The following is a 20,775-nucleotide window of genomic DNA, read 5'->3' as shown; positions in this document are numbered from 1 at the left end:
CAAACTTTTATATTCTTATATTTTTATTATGTATATGAGGGGGTTTGTCCCTTCGTTAATACCTCGCTCTTTACACGAAATCTTAAGTTTTGTCCCAATTCTTTAAGAATGACCCCTGAATCAGAAAGTTCGTAGAATAAATAGTTGAAATCACTAAAAATACTTTAGCATAAAGAGCGAGATATTTGTCTCCTCCTAAATACATCGCTTTTTATTTTAAAGTATTTTTAGAACCCCTCATATGCGTAATAATCTCTGTTCGTTTTAAGTTTTAATGCTACTCCTTACTGTCAATTGAAAAAAAAACTTTTTCATGTTTATTTTTCATTGTTTTTTATAGTAATGCTAGAAAATCCTGCGCCCTTTTCATTGAATTTCTCTTTCCCCATAAAATATTCCTCCATGGAAAGATCCTCCCACATATCTCCTCCCCTCAACCCCACCCCCCAAACCAAAATAATCCCCCTGAAAACTTGTGTACACTTCCCAATAACCATTACTGTATGAAAACACTGGTCAAAGTTTGTAACTTGCAGCCCCTCCCCCGGGGACTGTGGGGGAGTAAGTCATCCCCAAAGACATAGTTATCATGGCTTTCGACTATTCGGAACAAAATGGCTATCTCAAAATTTTGATCCGTTGACTTTGGGAAAAAAATGAGCGAGGGAGGGAGCCTAGGTGCCCTCCAATTTTTTTCACTTAAAAAGGGCACTAGAACTTTTAATTTCCGTTAGAATGAGCCCTCTTGCGACACTCTAGGACCACTTGGTCGATACGATGACACCTGGGAAAAATTTTTTCTTAGGCTCGTAACTTTTGATGACAAAGACTAAATTTGATGAAACTTATATATTTAAAATCAGCATGAAAATCCAATTCTTTTGATGTATCTTTTAGCATCAAAACTCCGTTTTTTATAGTTTCGTTTACTATTGAGCCGGGTCGCTCTTTACTACAGTTCGTTACCACGAACTGTTTGATATAGCCATACCCAAGGGAGTGATTAACCTTATAAACGCTATTGGGGCTTAATAGCTTCGTTATGATGGCGGTGGTGACATGTGTTTATCTTCTTGTTTTTCCCAGGGCACTCCTTTAATCTGAAAAAACATAACACACCTTGAAAATATCCAAGTTTTTGATAATTTGAAACATTTGACTTTTATTAAAAATACGGTTATGAGTAAAAAAAAAAAAATTAAAGATCGGTGACACATCTCCCTTTATTGGGTTAACGCTACTACTTAGACTACCTATGAGTAAATTAAAAAGAAAAATGGCCATAAGAAATAGGTTATCTTGAGTGAAGTTGAGAATTAATTTGGAATTATGTATTGATAAAATATATAGTAAATTTGAATATGGTTGCACCAGTAGATTCTCAATGAATACCTTAAAGAAGGGGAAATAATATAACAAGGAAAAAAAAAATAATTTACAAAAATAATTTTAAAAGAATTGTCTGGAACTCTTCAAAAGTTTTCCTATTGACTATTCCCAAGGAATATTTTGATTCTTAAAAATGATTAATTTTGAATGAGTAAACACCGATGAATTTTGCACTCCAAATATTTTTGTCTTTTTTCGTAGCTAGGTATACTTCATGAAGGACCGCTTTCAAGTAGTGACGCCACTGTGATATGAAACTATAATTTATAAAATTAATTACTTTAATTATAGGTTGTAAGACTACAAGTAAAAAAAAAACTTTTTATTCTCTTTGTTTGAAACTATGCTTTTCTGAGCTCAAAATTAAAACAGATTTTGCAATCATCAACAATGGAAACTGTTGCTTTTTTAAGGTAGTAGGCCAACTTCATCGGCCAAAAATAGTTTTTAATGTAACTGGTTACCATCATTGTATTTGCCATCACTGTATTTACTAATCACTGATCGGTGGGTATAAGTGATGACAGCATCGACGTTCTCTGTCACTTTGAAACGGGTAATCTCTTTTTTTTTTATCTGGATACGTTTTTACTTCCTCAAGTAAGCCTGTAGCCTGTAATTATGGTAGATATAATTCTTAGCTGGGGTCTAAATGGATTGTAGACAGAGTTGGGCTTTAGTCAAAAGATGCTAGCAAATGGAAATAACCTGTGTCCGAGTAAATCCTTAAAAAATTGAAAAGACTTATCAGCTGCTGTTCTTAAACATTAAGCGGACCAAAAGAGTTTGCGCAACTTCCAAGAGTAGAAACTGGCGACAGTGTAATAATGAGGCAAAATTAGTTTAATTAGTAAAATTCACCGAACTTGGTTAGTTTTCAGTTTATGAAAAAAAACTTTTTCAAAGCTTGAAACACGGTGCCAAGAAACGCCAGACGCTAGATGGCGTGGGTGACTTCTTTAAGACATTAGCGCCAGTTTACGCCCTTATAAGCTGCCCATGCTCTTTGCAGTTGCCTTTATGCTCAGCAATCATGTCAAGAAATTACAAACACTAAATGATATAGATAGTCACTAAGCAGACATAAAAACGGTATTTAACGACGCCAGTATCAGTGACAACGCTGTTCCGTAGCTTTAAACTTGCTATAAGAACAGAATGAGGAGACTTACCAGCTGTTTGCATGCCAAGTAGATGATAGTGAAGAAATCTTGTTGCAGAGGCAAAGCTTTTTCCAGCAAGGAATGTGTTTTTTCTTGCCTTTTTGGAAGCACGAATTGAAGAGAGGCTACGCCTCTCAGGGGATTTCGCATCTTGAGATATTATTTCTTCTCGAAAACGGGGCCGAGGTTTTGCGTTCTAAAAATAAGAAGGAAAAAATAAGTTTATTTAACTAGCAGCGATAGCCATGTAATATTTTTGCAAGGGGTGAATTTCGTAAGAGATAGAATTAAAGGATGAATTTAAGAGCATGATAGGATACAATGCTATATAACATCTATATATATATAGATGTTATATATATATATATATATATATATATATATATATATATATATATATATATATATATATATACATATATATATATATATATAAATATATATATATATATATATAAATATATATATATATATATATACATATATATATATATATATATATATATATATATATATATATATATATATATATATATATATATATATATATATATATATATATATATATATATATATATATATATATATATATTCAACACTCCTGTACTCTACTCAGAAGGATTTGAGAAAAGGTGACGACGGATGGTAAATTAAGGCCAGTGATGAAAAAGTTGCTATCTTCAGCAAAAATTACTGGATGCACTGATGGACCCAGGTCCGTAACCAGATCATTATTACAAAGGAGAAAAAGTATTGGACCACGAACAAAGCCCTGCGGGACGCCCCTCCGGACAGGCAGGATATACGAAATCACCCCGCCCAGACTCACACTCTGTACTCTACCAGAGAGATAAGAGCCGAACCATGAGAAAAGAACTCCACAAATCCCTAAATTGTGGAGTTTACTTAATAAAACACTGTTCTAAAAATAAGAAATAGAAAATAAATTTATTTAACTAGCAGCGATAGCCATGTAATATTCTTGCGAGGGGTGAATTTCGTAAGAGATAGAATTAAAGGATGAATTTGAGAGAATAATAGGATAGATAAGACAAAGCTATATAATATACAAACTGAAAATAATCATTTTTATACGACTCTAAAAAAGTTATGCCAGCTTTGTCTCTCAAAGACACTATCTGTCTTGGCTTTATTCTAATTTACCCTGGCTCTCAAATCTTTCATAACTTCCACCAACTTGATATATGTACATACTGTTGTTTTTATGTAAAGCGTTTTTTACTTTATTATTTTCTTTTCTTGTATGCTGTCTGTCACATTTCGTCTGCTTCTTCTTATCTTCGTTTTATTCTCACTCCATTTTACTGTTTCTTTTCTTTTCGCTTATATATTTTTTCCCATCTTATCTTTTTCTTTCCCTCTTGTTTTAGCTTTCCTCTTACCTTATCTTGCTTATCTTCTCTTTCTTTCTTATCTTTCTTATCCTCTATCGCATGTGAAGCTGAAATTCTTAGATATTTTAAAGTTAGTTTTTTTACCTTCTTAGTAGACAATTACCCATTATTTCCATATTTATATATAAAAAAACATCTTGAGCACAGTTTGGACAAAACACATTACTGAAAACAAAACATTTTAATCAATCACACATTATTATGACTTTAAGGAATAAACATCCAGTATAGGCTTATGTATATTAAACTGACAATCCAAGTTAATTTTTTTTCAGTGAAGTACAAGTTATTTCCTAGTTTTGAGAAGGCATAGGGATTGTCAGCCTACTTTGGTTAATTTCTGCTAGTTTTGAACTTGACTCAGTCATTTATTGTAATTTATGTTCTTTTTGGGTTTAACTTATTTGTTGATGGTGATTTGTGCTAGTTTTACGCTTGGAAGATAATTGAACTGATTTTGCTGCTTATTTTTGGTTTCATAAAGCTCTTTACTTTTCTTTAAAAATCTTACTTTGTGAATATTTTTTTAAATTAATACCATAAATGCCCCTTAGAAGTACCAAGAACAGAGCAAATTAAACCTGACTGAACTAATTTCGTATAACCAGTAATAATTTTGCGACGGGTGAATTTCTGAAGAGAGTAAGTGAGAGAATGAGTTAAAAAACAAAGAAAGTTGGCAAAATTTGAAATTCTTCATCGCTTCAAACAAGCTTTTGTCATTAGATAAAATGTCCTTTAAAAAATGAATATTTATTTCAATAAAACTACTAAAAACAAAGACTGAAATTTCTGTCTTTATTTAATATATATATATATATATATATATATATATATATATATATATATATATATATATATATATATATATATATATATATATATATATATATATATATATATATATATATATATATATATATATATATATATATATATATATATATATATATATATATATATATATATATATATATATATATATATATATATATATATATGTATATATATTTGTTACTCTGAATGTCCGAAATCTGGTTATTGTCAACATTCACTGGTGAATGTCTAAATTCTCTTTTCAAACAGTTCGAGGTAACAAACTGTAGTAAGGAGCGACCCGGCTCAATAGTAACCAAAACTCTAAACAATGGAATTTTGATACCAATAGCTACATCAAAAGAATCGTATTTTAATACTGATTTTAAATATACAAGTTTCATCAAGTTTAGTCTTACCCATTAAAAGTTACGAGCCTGAGAAAATTTGCCTTATTTTAGAAAATAGGAGGAAACACCCCCTAAAAGTCATAGACAATTACACCATCAGATTCAGCGTATCAGATAACCCTATTGTAGAAGTTTCAAGCTCCTATCTACAAAAATGTGAAATTTTGTATTTTTTGCCAGATGGCAGATCACGGATGCATGTTTATTTGTTTGTATTTTCCCCCAGGGGTGATCGCGTCGACCCAGTGGTCCTATAATGTTGAGAGGGCTCATTATAACGGAAATAAAGGTTCTAGTGCCGTTTTTAAGTCACCCAAAAAATTGGAGGACACCTAGGCCCCCTCCCTCGCTAATTATTATCCCAAAGTCAAGTCAAGGGCTGCCTCCTCATCAACGCCCCGCTCTTTACGCTAAAGTTTTTTACTGCTTTAATAATAATAATAATTTATTTGTTACCCGCTTGTTTTGACAAATTAAGCGGAGTAAAAACATTAAGGAAAGAAAAACGAAATAACACAAACAATACAATTAATACAGTCTAATCAAAGGGTGGTAAGGGCCCAAGCGTTGACAGGCCTCAGCACCTAATCTAGCATAGAGTTTTTTATAAACGAAAATAATATCAGTGGCACAAAACTTTCTGATAATCTTCTGATTTCTATAAGAACGCGGCAGATACAATAAATATTTACAATAACGAAAATACATAACTCTTATGCCCTGCAAATCTTGATTATTAAACAACGGGCGCAAACCGGAAAGAAACAATATAGAATGATCGCAATATGTAGAATAAAGTCTGGATAAAGCCTTTCGTGAAAATCTGCCTCGGTTCGGGACAATTTTCGCGTACCCTTTTTTAAGTTTACTTTTAATATCATTTAGCCCACAGGATCGAAAAGCTGATAAAGATGAACAAATATTAATACCAAGCCACCGAATCGAAGAAACGAGCTTAACTGAAAAATAACCACAATCAAGATCACTACTTTGATGCTTAGCATTAAAAACTAAATATTCACATTTTTCAGTATTAAGTTTGAGGCCGATTTCCTCAAAAGACTTAGAAACAAGCTGGGTCGACTTAATTAGGCTAGATTTAGTGCGGCTGATCAAAAGTAAATCATCTGCATATGCAATGTACGAAAGATTAGTTAGGCCTAAAAAACATGATGGATTAATACGTGGCAAAACAGAATAAAGACAAGCATTAAAAAGATAAGGGGATAAGACTCCTCCTTGCCTAAGACCAGAACGGATGGGGATATTACCAACGTAGGTGTCACCTGACTTGAGTCGAACATATGAATTAGCATACCAAAAACGAAGAGTTGATATAATAGACACATTTGCACCAAGTTGGATTAAAGAATACCAAAGTTGGCTATGACAAATTGAATCAAAAGCTTTTGAAACATCGAGTGCACAAAAATGAACCTCAAAACCATTTTTATGCGCTTCAAGTAATAGCGAAACTATAGCACGACGAGCATGTTGGCATCCTATATACGGCTTAAAGCCAAACTGATTAGACATATAATCTACATTAGACAGGAGATCAGGGAGCAAAACATATTCAAATACTTTACTTAAAGTACAAGCAACCGTAATAGGCCTATACGAAGCGCAACTAGTTGGGTCCTTACCGCGTTTCAAAATTGACGTAATGTTACCAACTAAAAAAGAATCAGGGACTAAAGAAGAGCATAAACACATCTGAAAAAGTAACTGCAAGTGATAAACTAATTCCTCCGAATCGGTGTTGAGGTGAAAAGCACTGATCCCGTCTATATCATAAGATTTCGATTTAAGTCTCTCTACACTTCTTTTGACACGGTCAACACTAACGGGAGGTACATGACCTTGAATGATTTTGTTAGGCAACAGATTAGAACAGAGCTTGGCAAAACGAAAATGAACCGCATATATCACTGTATCGAAAATGTTACTATAATGATTGATCCATGATACATTAGGGATTCGGTCAGCCGTAGGCGATCTATCAAACTTCGCGACATTGATCACTTTTTTCCACTGGCTAGGAGACTTAGGAAATTCAGCACCATTGTACCTAATTTTTCGAAGATAGCGTTTAAAATCAAGTTTTGTTTTTTGTTTAATATCGAAAACATTACCCCTTAAGGGGCGGCCGCAAGCTATCCAAATTTTTAGCCAAAACTTAGCCAGATTTTTTATTGTTTTGAGCTCTAGGTCATTCTTCCAAATTGAACTTCTTGTTTTTGCTCTAAAGCGACATAGGGGAACAGCTACTTCTTCAGACCTCTTTAAGCACGATACAATGTGGCTATAATAAATATTAAGCTGAATTCTGGCTTGTGGGGACCCAACGCTTGTACACAACAGATTAAAAGGGACTTTAATCGTTGATAGAAGGCTAACAAGCGTAGAAAAATAAAGAGGCCAGTCAGCTTTGTTCCATTCTCTTTTAGAAATCCATTTTCTAGAATTGGGACGAAGGTTCTTCTCCGCAGTAGCATTAAGGGTAACAGTGAGGGATAGGGGGAGATGGTCGTAATCACGCTCATCCTGATCAACATGGACTTCGCCACAGATGAGACCAGAAGAAACAATACAATGGTCAATGTCTGAAAGTGAGCCACTATTATGGATATAGGAATGGGAGGCATCTTTCTTCAAAATTTTGTAACTATTCGGTAAGGAATCTAACAGAAGCTCAGTCCGCACTGATGAAGAGTGAATGTTACAGTTCAGATCACCGATTAATAACCAATCCAGTCCACTACTCTCAATGCCATTCAAAAGACTTTTTATTAATGCGCAAAATTTTGTAAATTTAGTTAAACTTCGGAGGGATTTCTGGTCGCAGGGGAGATAAACATTAATGAGGACAAGGTTGGCAAGACGAATAGCAATATAACAATCACTCTCTTGATAGCATAAAGGGGGTGGTGAAAACAGCGTCTTTTTTATTAAACATGCTAGGCCACCTGATGGTCTGCCAGAGGTTTTGCGTGCACTTTTAGAAAAAACCGAGTGTTCATTACTTCTCTGTAGGGAGTTTAAGCTCACTAAAGGTAGGAGATGCTCCTGGAGGAATAAAACATCAAAATTTTCTAATTTCTGATCTAAAGAAACGTCTTTATCCTTAGTACCGTTAATATTGAACGAACATATAGTGAAATTAGTCTTAGCACTCATTTTCTAGTATAGGACGATCGTTTCGACAGAAGTTCACGAAGAATTCGGCATTTCATTGAAAATGACACATGATTGCCTTGACAGTTCGCACATTTTGGTGTAGCCTGGCACGGAGAATCAGGCGAGGATTCATGTTGCCCTGCGCAACGGGAGCAGCATTTTTCTTTATCACAATTTGATTTTAAGTGATTTGGTGATTGGCAATTATAACAGCATTTGGGTGGGCGTTGGTATTCGTAAACTCGATATATCTCATACCCAATCTTTATACCAAGTCGAAGTGCATTAGCCAGCGCAACAGCGTTTTCAAAAAACACTCTAACAGCCAAAGAATTGCCTATTCGCTTCGCATGAGTAATATTATTGCAATCAATTAACATTTCCTCATCAAAATTGGTCGGTATACCCTTAATGATTCCAATATATTTCGTTTCTTTTACTTTGACGTCACAATCTCTCATTACATTTGGAACGGCATTGCAAAAGTTCCTTGCAGCAATCTTGTCAATTCGTACCACTAGCTTATCGCCAGAGGGCTTAATGCTGTGAATACATTCATGACCTGGAATAGAGTCTATTATTTCGCGACGCTTGGCAGGATTATCTAATTCTGATGGGACTTTAGAAATAACAACGGTCGTCAGATCGGGATTCAATGACTGAGCGCCAGGGCTGCTAAGAGGGGGGAATTTAAGATCATACGACGAAATCTTCTCACGGATTTGCTTAAGTTCCGAATCAATGCTCACAAGCTTTGAGGCGAAGCTAGAATAAGCCACAGCAGGAATAACAGGAACCTCGGTAGGTAAAATAATCACGTATGTAGGCAAAGGCAAATTTTCGCTGTCGCATTTCTGGAAGATTTCCATCATGTCCTTAATGTGACGGTAATTAGCTTGATCGCCTTGGCGTCTTTGCACACGTTCACCCTCGTAAACATGAGACCAAAGTTCTATTTTAGCCGCCATAATAGACTTCTCATCGAAAAACCCAACAGCATGGTTAGCAATAACTTCATCACTTACTCCTTTTTTAAGATTTGATTGCACGAAATTCAACACCGACGAATGTACATATTCCGTCATAATGGTATAACCAACAAATGTGGACAATTAGCCAAAGTCCAAAATCAAATCAAATTATTACTCACCATGCTGTCAAACAGCTAACATCCGATAAAATTAGTTTCAAAATAATCCTTTTCAAAGTAACTGAATTCGTTATTTTCGTCACACTAAAGTAGACCGGTTTTACTCACAGTTCATAAATATCCAATTCAAACCAAACCCAATCTAATCTGACCTATTTTGTTAATAGAATGCTTATAATTAATGTTGTGGCCCCTATCCCTTAAATACAAAGTAAGTAGTCCCTAGCTTCTCATGGCCATTCCTAAGGCACTCTTGAGTATCAAGCCATCTGAGCCAACAAGTCAATTCAATTCAATTTATTCAAATAAAAAATAAAACATAACACCAATAATAACAAAGATGTGGAAACGAACTTCTTGAGGACCATAACAACAAAAAATTTAAATGAAGAAAAGAGATAAATAAAAAAAATAAAAAAGAAAACTCGGGTAATTAAAGCAAATTTAATAAAAATTTAGAGAATTATAATATCAAAGTTTAGTACACTGTTATACAGCGTGCAAAAAACTTGTGGATAGCTCGACACTGGAGGGTATTATATTCCATTGAAGTATAAATTTATAAATGTGGGATCGCTGGGCGGAACTAGAGACGCACTTGGGGACAATGAAGGAGCGGTTTGATGAACGGAGACAGAGGCCTTCAGAATTATTACTATTAAAATAAGATAATAGTAATTTATCTTATTTTACTTTATTGGACAGGAAGATTTTTATGGTAAGCGGGGTATGCAAGGAATAGATTTAATTTTTTGATGATTTCTTCAAAAGAGATGACACCAAAATCGGAGCACAAGTCCTGGGTGGGATATAGTCGGGGCAACCGAAAAACTGCTTTGACTGCACGGATTTGGGCAGATTTTAATTTATTGGTAACTGAAGGATAAGTGTTGCCCCAAACAGATCCGCAGTATGAGATATATGGGTAAATAAAAGGGTAATAAAGGGTGACAAGGATATCGGGAGGAAGAAAATAATTCACATGAATAATCATACTCACCTGTCGCAAGATTTATATCCTTTTCAGGCCGAGGTAAGACAAAAAAGTTTCAATCTTTTGTTAAAACAAGTAAATCATAAATATGAAATATATAATAAAAGGAAATTTAGAATCCGTGGAAAATCAGGGAACTTATTTTTAGGAATAAAACTGTCACGAGAAGTGTCACAGTAGGAAAGTAAATTCGCGCAACATAGTTCTGATACGAGGGTGTCTCCAGCGGAAACTTGACATTGCTTCTATTTTGTCTAATAAATCATTGAACTTGGCATAGTTTTGCTTTAAAAGTTTCATCAAGGGCAAACTTCATTAATAAATTTGGATTTTAATGCCTTGTCAAAAAGCGATAACGTGACGGACAGTTTTTCAGACACTTACATCAAAGAAAAAGGAAATATTACTGTCCTTTTCCTCTGTGTCAAAAAGTGTACTTTAATCACATTAGTTTAAGGGGCTAGGCTGTATTAGGAGGCACCCGGAGAAGATCTTGACATGCCAGGCACTATTAACAGCGCCAATCCGTTCTTCATAGAATTAAATAAAAAAAACTAATTTTTTTAGCTGAAAGTAAGGAGCGACATTAAAACTTAAAACGAACAGAAATTACTCCGTATATGAAATGGTTTGTCCCCTCCGCAATCCCTCGCTCTTTGCGCTAAAGTTTTTAATTGTTTTAAAAAGTAGAATTGTGACAAAGAGTCAAACTTTAGCGTAAAGAGAGAGGGATTGCGGAGGGGACAACCCATTTCATATACGGAGTAATTTCTGTTCGTTTTAAGTTTGAATGTCACTCCTTACTTTCAGCTAAAAAAAATAGTTTTTTTTGTTTAATTTCTGAACGTTTTTGAATTAATGCATGTTTGGTTTTGGCTCTCAGCACATAAATTATTAAAATGATATTTGTATATTAATTCTTTTTTTTGGCTAAATGGCTTTCTCTTAGTTTTGATCAGACAATTTTGAGAAATAAGGGGTGGGGAAGGAGGTCTAGTTGCCCTCCAATTTTTCGGTTACTTAAAAAGGCAACTAGAACTTTTAATTTTTAACGAACGTTTTTATAAGTAAAAAATATACGTAACTTAAGAATTAACTTACGTAACAAACTTTCATAATCTTATATTTTTATTATGCATACGAGGGGGTTTGTACCCTCGTTAATACCTCGCTCTTTACACTAAATCGTAAGTTTTGCCCCAATTCTTTAAGAATGACCCCTGAATCAGAAAGGCCGTAGAATAAATAGTTGAAATTACTAAAAATACTTTAGCATAAAGAGCGAGGTAATTATCTCCTCCTAAATACCTCGCTCTTTATGCTATAGTATTTTTAGAACCCCTCATATGCGTAATAATCTCTGTTCGTTTTAAGTTTCAATGCTACTCCTTCCTTTCATTTAAAAAAACGTTTTCATGTTTATTTTTCATTGTTTTCTTATAGTAATGCTAGAAAATCCTGCGCCCTTTTCATTGAATTTTTCTTCCCCTATGACAGATTCCTCCAAGGAAAGATCCTCCAACATAGCCCCCTCCCCTCAGCCCACCCCCAAACAAAATAAAATCCCCCTGAAAACGTCCGTACACTTCCCAATAACCATTACTATATGTAAACACTGGTCAAAGTTTGTAACTTGCAGCCACTCCCCCAGGGAATTTGGGCGAGTAAGTCATCCCCAAAGACATAGTTATTATGGTTTTCGACTATGCTTAACAAAATGGTTATCTCAAAATTTTGATCCTTTGACTTTGGGAAAAAATGAGCGTGGGAGTGGGCCTAGATGCCCTCCAATTTTTTTGGTCACTTAAAAAGGGCACTAGAACTTTTCATTTCCGTTAGAATGAGCCCTCTTGCGACATTCTAGGACCACTTGGTCGATACGATGACCCCTGGAAAAAAAAAAACAAAAAAAAAAAAACAAACAAATAAACACGCACCCGTGATTTGTCTTCTGGCAAAAAATACAAAATTCCACATTTTTGTAGATAGGAGCTTGAAACTTCTACAGTAGGGTTCTCTGATACGCTGAATCTTATGGTGTCATTTTCGTTAAGATTTTACGACTTTTAGGGGGTGTTTCCCCCTATTTTCTTAAATAATGCAAATTTTCTCAGGCTCGTAACTTTCGATGGGTAAGACTAAACTTAATGAAACTTATATATTTAAAATCAGAATTAAAATGGGATTCTTTTGATGTAGTTATTGATATCAAAATTCCAATTTTTTAGAGTTCTGGTTACTATTGAGCCGGGTCGCTCCTTACTACAGTTCGTTACCACGAACTGTTTGACAAAAAACTAGATGGTCAGTCGAAATCTTGGCATAAAGTCGTCATAAAAATTGTTGAACCAATTGGGGATCACAGAAGCAACGACATAAGTAGGAGAGATGTAGCTGAAGATTATTTGATCACACAGGGAAGGCAGAACTTAATGGAAGCATTTGGTTCAGAAGCTCGTGCTAGAGACAATGCGTGTGCCAAATTGGGTTGAACAGTCTGCGTCTCGTCTTAGTAAGTGCCTCTTTTTGAGACGCTATTCATCTCTTATTTTCAGTCAAACACATTATTTCTTAATTGTATATAAAAAAAAAGCCAAATAACGCCTTTTTACCAATATTTGTTTTTAATCTTGCTCACGGTTTTAATAACAAGGTTAATTTTCAAAGTTCCAATTAACCAATTAAAACAATTATATCTCATGTTCAGTGTCCTTGGGACTTAACGATACCAACTAGCGAATGAAAGCTGATTGTGACAACACTTTTTGTGACATCACTGGTCACATTTTTGAAGCACATCTAATTATTTCTTAAGCGTACGTTAGAAAAAGAGGACAAGCAACTGTACCTTTTTACTGGTTGTTACAATTACCATTTGACGCTAGTCAAATTTTGAGCCAGCAAAGAGACGCAAGACAGATCACAGATGCTTGTTTATTTGTTTGATGAATAATTACATGAACAATTAAAATGAAATTTTCATATGATTTTTTTTTTGGCTAAATGGCTTTCTCTTCGTTTTGATTGGACGATTTTGACAAAAAAGGGGTGGGGAGAAGGCCTAGTTACACAAAAGTTTTTGGTTACTTAAAAAGGCAACTAGAACTTTAAATTTGTTACGAACGGTTTTATTAGTAAAAAATATACGTACCTTACGAATCAACTTGCATAACGAACTTCCATATTCATGTATTTTATTACGTAAATGAGACGATTTGCCCCCTAGTTAATATCTCGCTCTTTACATTAAAGCTTAAATTTTGTCCCAATTCTTTAAGAATGGACCCAGAATCACAAAGGCCGTAAAATAAATAGTTGAAATCACTAAAAGTACTTTAGCATAAAGAGCAAGGTATTTAGGAGGAGATGAGCCCCTCATATACATATTAATTCCTGTTCGTTTTAAGTCTTAATGCTGCTCCCTACTTTCAGCTGAAAAAAACTTTTTCACATTTATTTTTCATTGTTCTTTTTTAAACAATGCCAGAAAATCCTGCCCCCCTTCAAGAAATTTCTCTTCCCCCCTGGAAAATTCCTCCAAGGAAAAATCCTTCCACGCATCTCCCTCACCTCACCCCACCCCCAAATCAAAAAAATCCTCCTGAAAATGTCTGTACACTTCCCAATAACCATTACTGTATGTAAACACTGGCCAAAGTTTGTAACTTGCAGCCCATCCCCTGGGGACTGTGGGGGAGTAATTCGTCCCCAAAGACATAGTTATTAAGTTTTTCGACTATGCTGAACAAAATGGCTATCTCAAAATTTCTATCCGTTGACTTTAGGAAAAATTTGGCGCGGGAGGGGGCCTAGGTGCCCTCCAATTTTCTTGGTCACTTAAAAGGGCACTAGAACTTTTAATTTAAGTTAGAATGAGCCCTCTCGCAACATTCTAGGACCACTGGGTCGATACGATTACCCCTGGAAAAAAAAAATAACACGCAGCCGTGATCGGTCTTCCTGCAAAAATATGAAGTTCCACATTTTTGTAGATAGGAGCTTGAAACTTCTACAGTGGTGTTCTCTTATGCGCTGAATATGATGGTGTTATTTCCGTTAAGATTCTATGACTTTTAGTGGGTGTTTCCCCTATTTTCCAAAATAAGGCAAATTTTCGTAGGCTCGTATCTTTTGATGGGTAAAACTAAATTTCATAAAATTTATATAATTAAAATCAGCATAGAAATCCGATCCTTTTTATGTATCTCTTAGTATCAAAATTTCGTTTTTTAGACTTTCGTTCACTATTGAGCCGGGTCGCCCCTTATAACAGTTCGTTGCCACGAACTGTTTGATAATATCCTGAAAAGTAAACAAGATGACAAAAATTTTTTTATATACGAAATTGCCTCTTTCACTTAGAAATAATTTTATAAAGTTGTCATGACGCATCAATTTTTTTTATGTATCCTGGAGGGACTTATTTTCTAGACAAGATAGGATTTATTTCAGATACCGATAGACATATTTTATGAACTGGAGTACACCAGTATTAGTTTTCCAACAATAAAATTCCTTCCATGACTTTGTCTATTTGAAGTTTTGATTTTACAAATTTCATCAAAATTTTTCAAAATTTCGTCATTTTGTGTACAGTTTGACTAACTAAAATGTCATAGCTTCTATGTTAGACTTTTAGAAATCAAATAACCTTGAGTAGTAATAGAACTTCATATTATATCATCGATAAGTTCAGTAATTCTCATGAAGTTCAGATTTTTCATATTATTTTCTAAGGTTTTCGAATTTGCTGTTTATTATATTTCAGATGTTTAGTGCCATCGAAGTAAGCAAGAAGAAATATATTCTTCTCAATCTGAAAATTAACTTTAGACCAACACAGTGAACAAATTTCTAAGTTGTCATCGTGCATCAATTTACATTACATCCTAGATATAACTTATTTTCTACACAAGGCCAATTTTTTTCACAATGCGGATAGACCTTGGTCTTCTAAAAATTGGAGTTTAGAATGATTTTCCCTAATAAATTACCTCGTTGACTTTTTCATTGTTGAGTTGTGTATTTGCGATTTCTCTTTCTCACAGTTTTGACTCTTTCTCACAACTCTACTTAAAAAAATAAAAAACAACTTTAGCGTAAAGAGCGAGGCGTTGAGGAGGGGACAACCCCTTTCATAAAAGAAATACTTTCTGTTCATTTTAAGTTTTAATGCTGCTCTTTACTTGCTGTTAAAAAACTAGTTTTTTTTTCATTTAATTTAGGAAAGTTTTTGAATTAATGCATGTTTTGGTTTTGGCTCACCGCACATGAATAATTAAAACGAAATTTGCACATTAATTTTTTTTTGGCTAAATGGCTTTCTCATAGTTTTGACCGGACGATTTTGATAAAAAAAAGTGGGGGATGAGACCTAGTTGCACTCCAATTTTTGGCTACTTAAAAAGGCAACTAGAACTTTTATTTTTTTACGAAGGTTTTTATTAGTAATAAATATATTTAACTTACGAATTAACTTCCGTAACGAAATTCTATAATTGCATATTTTTATTACGTATATGAGGGGGTTCTCGCCCTCGTCAATACCTCGCTCTTTAAACTTAAGATTAAACTTGGTCCCAATTCTTTAAGAATGGCCCCTGAATCACAAACGGCCCCCTGAATAAATAGTTGAAATTACTAAAAATATTTTAGCGTAAACAGTGAGGTATTGTGAAGGGGAGGAATCCCCTTATATATGTAATAATTTATGTTCGTTTTAGGTTCTAATGCTGCTCCTTACCTCAACCACAAAAAAACTTTTTTTTAATTTATTTTCTCTTTGTTCTTTTAAATAATGCTAGAAAATCCTGCGGCCCCTTCATGGAAATTTTCTTCCCTCAGGATAAATTCCTCCATGGAACATTCCTCCCACGTAACCCCCTCCCCAACCCCCTTTTACGTGAAAAAGTCCCCCCTGAAATCGTATGTACAGGTCCCAATAACCATTACTTTATGTCAAGAATGGTCAAAGTTTGTGAGTAGCAGCCCCTCCCCCGGGGACTGTGGGGGAGCCAGTTGTCCTCAAAGACATAATTATTAGGTTTTTCTACCATGCTGACCAAAATGACTATCTCAAAATTTTGATTAAGCAACTTTGGGAAAAAACGAGCGTGGGAGGGGGCCTAGGTGCCCTACAATTGTTTTGGTCACTTAAAAGGGCACTAGAAATTTCAATTTTCGTTAGAATGAGCCCTCTCAGAACATTCTAGGACCACTGATTCGATACGATTACCCCTGGGGAATAGAAAAAAAAACAAAAAAAAAACAAACAAACACACATCCGTGATCTGTCTTCTGGCAAAAAATACAAAATTCCACGTTTTTGTAGATAGGAGCTGGACAATTCTACTACAGGGTTCTCTGATACGTTGAATCTGATGGTGTGATTTTCGATAAGATTCTTTGACTTTTAGGGGGTGCTTCAACCTATTTTCTAAAATAAGGCAAATTTTCTCAGGCTCGTAACTTTCGTAACAGGTGGGTAAAATTAAACTTGATGAAACTTGTATATTTAGAATTAGCGTAAAAATGGGATTCTTTTGATGTAACTGTTGGTATCAAAATTCCATTTTTTAGGGTTTCGGTTGCTATTGAGCCAGGTCGCTCCTTACTACAGTTCGTTACCACGAACTGTTTGATAACATACAATAATCATACCGTATCAAATAGTTCATGGTAACGAACTGTAGTATGGAGCGACCCGGCTCAATAGTAAAAAAACTCTAAAAAATGGAATTTTGATACCAATAGCTACATCAAAAGAATTGCATTTTAATGCTGATTTTGAATATATTGAATATATTGTATTTTTTGCCTGAAGGCAGATCACGGATGCGTGTTTATTTGTTTGTTTTTTTTGTTTTTTATTTTTGTTTTTTTCCCTAGGGGTGATCGTATCGACCCAGTGATCCTAGAATGTTGCGAGAGGGCCCATTGTAATGGAAATGAAAAGTTCTAGTGCCCTTTTTAAGCGACCAAAAAAATTGGAGAGCACCTAGGCCCCCTCCCACGCTAATTATTTTCCCAAAGTCAAAGAATTAAAATTCTGTGATAGCCAATTTATTCAGCGTAGTCTAAAAACCTTATAAATATGTCTTTGGGGACGACTTACTCCCCCATAGTCCCCGTGGGAGGGGATACAAGTTAAAAACTTTGATCAGTGCTTACATATAGTAATGGTTATTGGGAAGTGTACAGACGTTTTCAGGAGGATTTTCTGGTTGGCGGAGGGACTGAGAAGAGGGGGACATTTTGGGGGAACTTTCCATCGAGGAATTTGTCAGAGGGAAGAAAATTTCGATGAAAGGAGTGCAGGATTTTCTAGCATTATTTAAAAAAAATGAAAAAATAAATGTGAAGAAGTTTTTTCGACTGGAAGTAAGGATTAAAACTGCATTAAAAGTAGCATTAAAACTTAAAACAAACATAAATTATTGCGCTTATGAGGGGCTCACCTCCTCCTAATACCTCGCTCTTTACGCTAAAGTATTTTTAGTAATTTCAACTATTTATTCTACGACTTTTGTGATTCAGGGGTCATTCTTAATGAATAGGGACAAAATTTAAGCTTTAGTGTAAAGAGCGAGGTACTGACGAGGGGGTGAACCCCCTCATATATGTAATAAAAACATGAGAATACAAAAGTTCGTTACGTAAGCTAATTTATAAGTTACGTATATCTTTTACTAATAAAAACATCCATAAAAGATTAAAAGTTCTTGTTGTCTTTTTAAGTAGCCAAAAAATCGGAGGGCAACTAGCTTCCTCTCCTGCTCTTTTTTTCTCAAAATCATTCGATCAAAACTATGAGAAAACCATTTAGCCAAAAAAAAAAAAAAAAGATATACAAGTTTCGTTTTAATTATTCCTCTGCGGAGAGCCAAAATGAAAACATGCATCGATTCAAAAACGCTCAGAAATTAAATTAAAAAAAAGTTTTCTTTTTGACTTAAAGCAAGGAGCGACATTAAAACTTAAAACGAACAGAAATTACTTCGTATGTGAAAGGGGCTGTTTCCTCATCAACGCCCCGCTCTTTACGCAAAGTTTTTTTACTGTTTTAGAAAGAAGAGTTGAGAGAAAGAGTCAAACTTTAGCGTAAAGAGAGGGGCGTTGATGAGGAAGCAACGCCTTTCGTATACCAAGTAATTTCTGTTCGTTTTAAGTTTTAATGTCGCTCCTTACTTTCAGTTAAAAAAATTTGTTTTTTTATATTTAATTTGCAGACATGATATGGGACTAGTTTTTTTTTTTGGGGGGGGGGGGTGGGGTGTTGCAAATTTTTTTTGGGGGGAGGGTTTTACACAAAAAATCATTTTTGTTTCTTTTTTAAGAGTCGGGAAAACATTTTTTTTTGGGGGGGGGAGGGTTAAACCCCTAGCCCCCTGGAACGGCCTTGATTGGCCGTGATATATAGTTACATGTACTCAGCAGCTGCGAACCGTGGGTCGCAGCTTTTGAAACACTCCAAGTGGCCTTGACATCGGAGGTTTAGTTGGTATTGCAATCGTGAGTAGATTTTTTTTTTAAATAAATATCACTACAATGTGGCCCAGGCATAGCTCCTTCTTCAATGGCAACTTTTTTAGTATTTTACATAGAAGGTAATAAGATTAAAATGCTTAACAATTCCCAGGTCTTTTGTGCATATTAAATTGTCTGGGACAATGTGCTAATATTCAACATTTTCATCTTCTTATAATGCTGGTTGTTTGTTTTGAATGAAAGTGACTAGCCTTTTGTCTAGTCTGCCATGGCAACATACCAAAAAATTAAGAGTGATGGCAACTATTTCCATTCTGAACAAGAATAAATGAACTTAATATAATTAAACTTAAATGACGAGTCAAAAAGTAATGTGACTTAATTATTTTGAAGAATGAGTGTCAAAGGGGTATTGGGTGGGCTGTCCAACCCACAACCATAGAAGCGCAGATTCTTGATAGATCAAATGCAATAAATCATGTTTTTTTTCAACTGAAAGCACATTAATACTTATAGCAAATAGAAATTACTCACTAAGTGAAAGGGCCTCCTTAATACCTCGCTCTTTACGGTAAGTCTGACTCTTTTTCGAAACCCTTCTTTTTAAAGTAATAAACAGTTTAGCATAAAGAGCAAAGCGTTAAGGAGGGGTCAGCCCCTTCCACATACAGAATAATTTCTACTTGTTTAAAATTTTAATGTCGCTCCTTACTTTCAGTTGAAAAAAGCTTGTTTTTTTTTTTTTTAATTTCGAATTGCCATTCAAGTAATGTCAGGAAACCCATGAGAAACAAAATGGTGTACACAATTTTGAAGGCCCTGTGGCAAAACTAATCCGTCGAGAAGTAATAAACAAAATTTCCTCTGTAAATTTGGTTGTTTTTCTTCCTTTTTTTTTACAATCAATGACTGCAATATCATATCATCTGATAAGTTTATGATATATGCTGATTGTTTGATAACATAAACTGCTTTTAAAATACTCAAACACGACTTAGTTAATTTTCTCAATCGGGCATCATAACATAGTTGAAAATTGGTCAAGGTTAGAACAACTAAACAAGTTTTTGGGAAAAGGCTCTAACTTCCCTATTCTTTAGCCCCAGCTTCCTAATGTCCCATGCATGTTGCCATATATAACTTTTGTTTTCACTGTGTACCCATTTATTGAATCTTCTTATGACAAAATCAAGAAATAGATAAACACGCAAGAAGCATATAATTTTGGCTATATAGTTCCCCACAAAGAAGGGAGGGGGTAAAGTATCAGAACAGTCCTTTCAAAATCTGTTAAAAAAAATTTTTTTGAAAATAAATTTTTCAATTTTGTACATAATTTTTTACAATTGATTTTTTTACAATAATTTTTTACATAATTTTTTACTATACATAGCGTAATGGCGTTGCTGATAGTAAAGGCCAAAAGGCTGCTATGTTTTTTTTCCTGGGTAAATTCATATGGAAGGGATGGTCATATAAACTTCAGAGGGGGCTCATTCAGTTAAAAATCGAAAAGTCTAGTGCCCTTTTTAAGAGTTCAAATTGATCGGATGGCAAAAAAACCCCTCCACCCTTTTCCCCCAACTGCATCTGACAAAAATTTTTAGATGGCCATTTGCTAAAAAAAAAGTTCAAAGATTAGATACTAAAAACTTCGAAGTCAACACAACACCCAAGAGTCCAAGGGCAGGTGCTGTAAGTTTTGCCCTATGGGCTAATATGGTTCTTATGGATGACGTAATCTTATAAACATAAAAGGGGCTCATTTGAT

The 20,775-nt window shown here is 34.6% G+C and overlaps 1 protein-coding gene across 7 annotated transcripts in view; it reads right to left on the bottom strand.

Moving 5' to 3' along the window:
* Positions 1-20,775, bottom strand: part of LOC136034907 (potassium voltage-gated channel subfamily B member 2-like) — a 224,209-nt gene that overhangs the window by 84,383 nt on the left and 119,051 nt on the right. For all 7 annotated transcript variants that reach the window (XR_010619286.1, XM_065716407.1, XM_065716406.1 and 4 more), the window contains one exon: positions 2,562-2,748. Coding sequence is in view for 6 of the 7 variants with exons in the window: in XM_065716407.1 (XP_065572479.1) it covers positions 2,562-2,748 (187 nt within the window). In the remaining variant the exon portion in view is untranslated. The remainder of the gene's footprint in view (positions 1-2,561; positions 2,749-20,775) is intronic.

Source organism: Artemia franciscana, chromosome 13 (assembly GCF_032884065.1).
Source record: "Artemia franciscana chromosome 13, ASM3288406v1, whole genome shotgun sequence".
In the NCBI taxonomy this organism is placed as follows: domain Eukaryota; kingdom Metazoa; phylum Arthropoda; class Branchiopoda; order Anostraca; family Artemiidae; genus Artemia; species Artemia franciscana.
The sequence above is the reverse complement of the archived record's forward strand: the minus strand, read 5'-3'. Positions and strand labels throughout refer to the sequence as shown.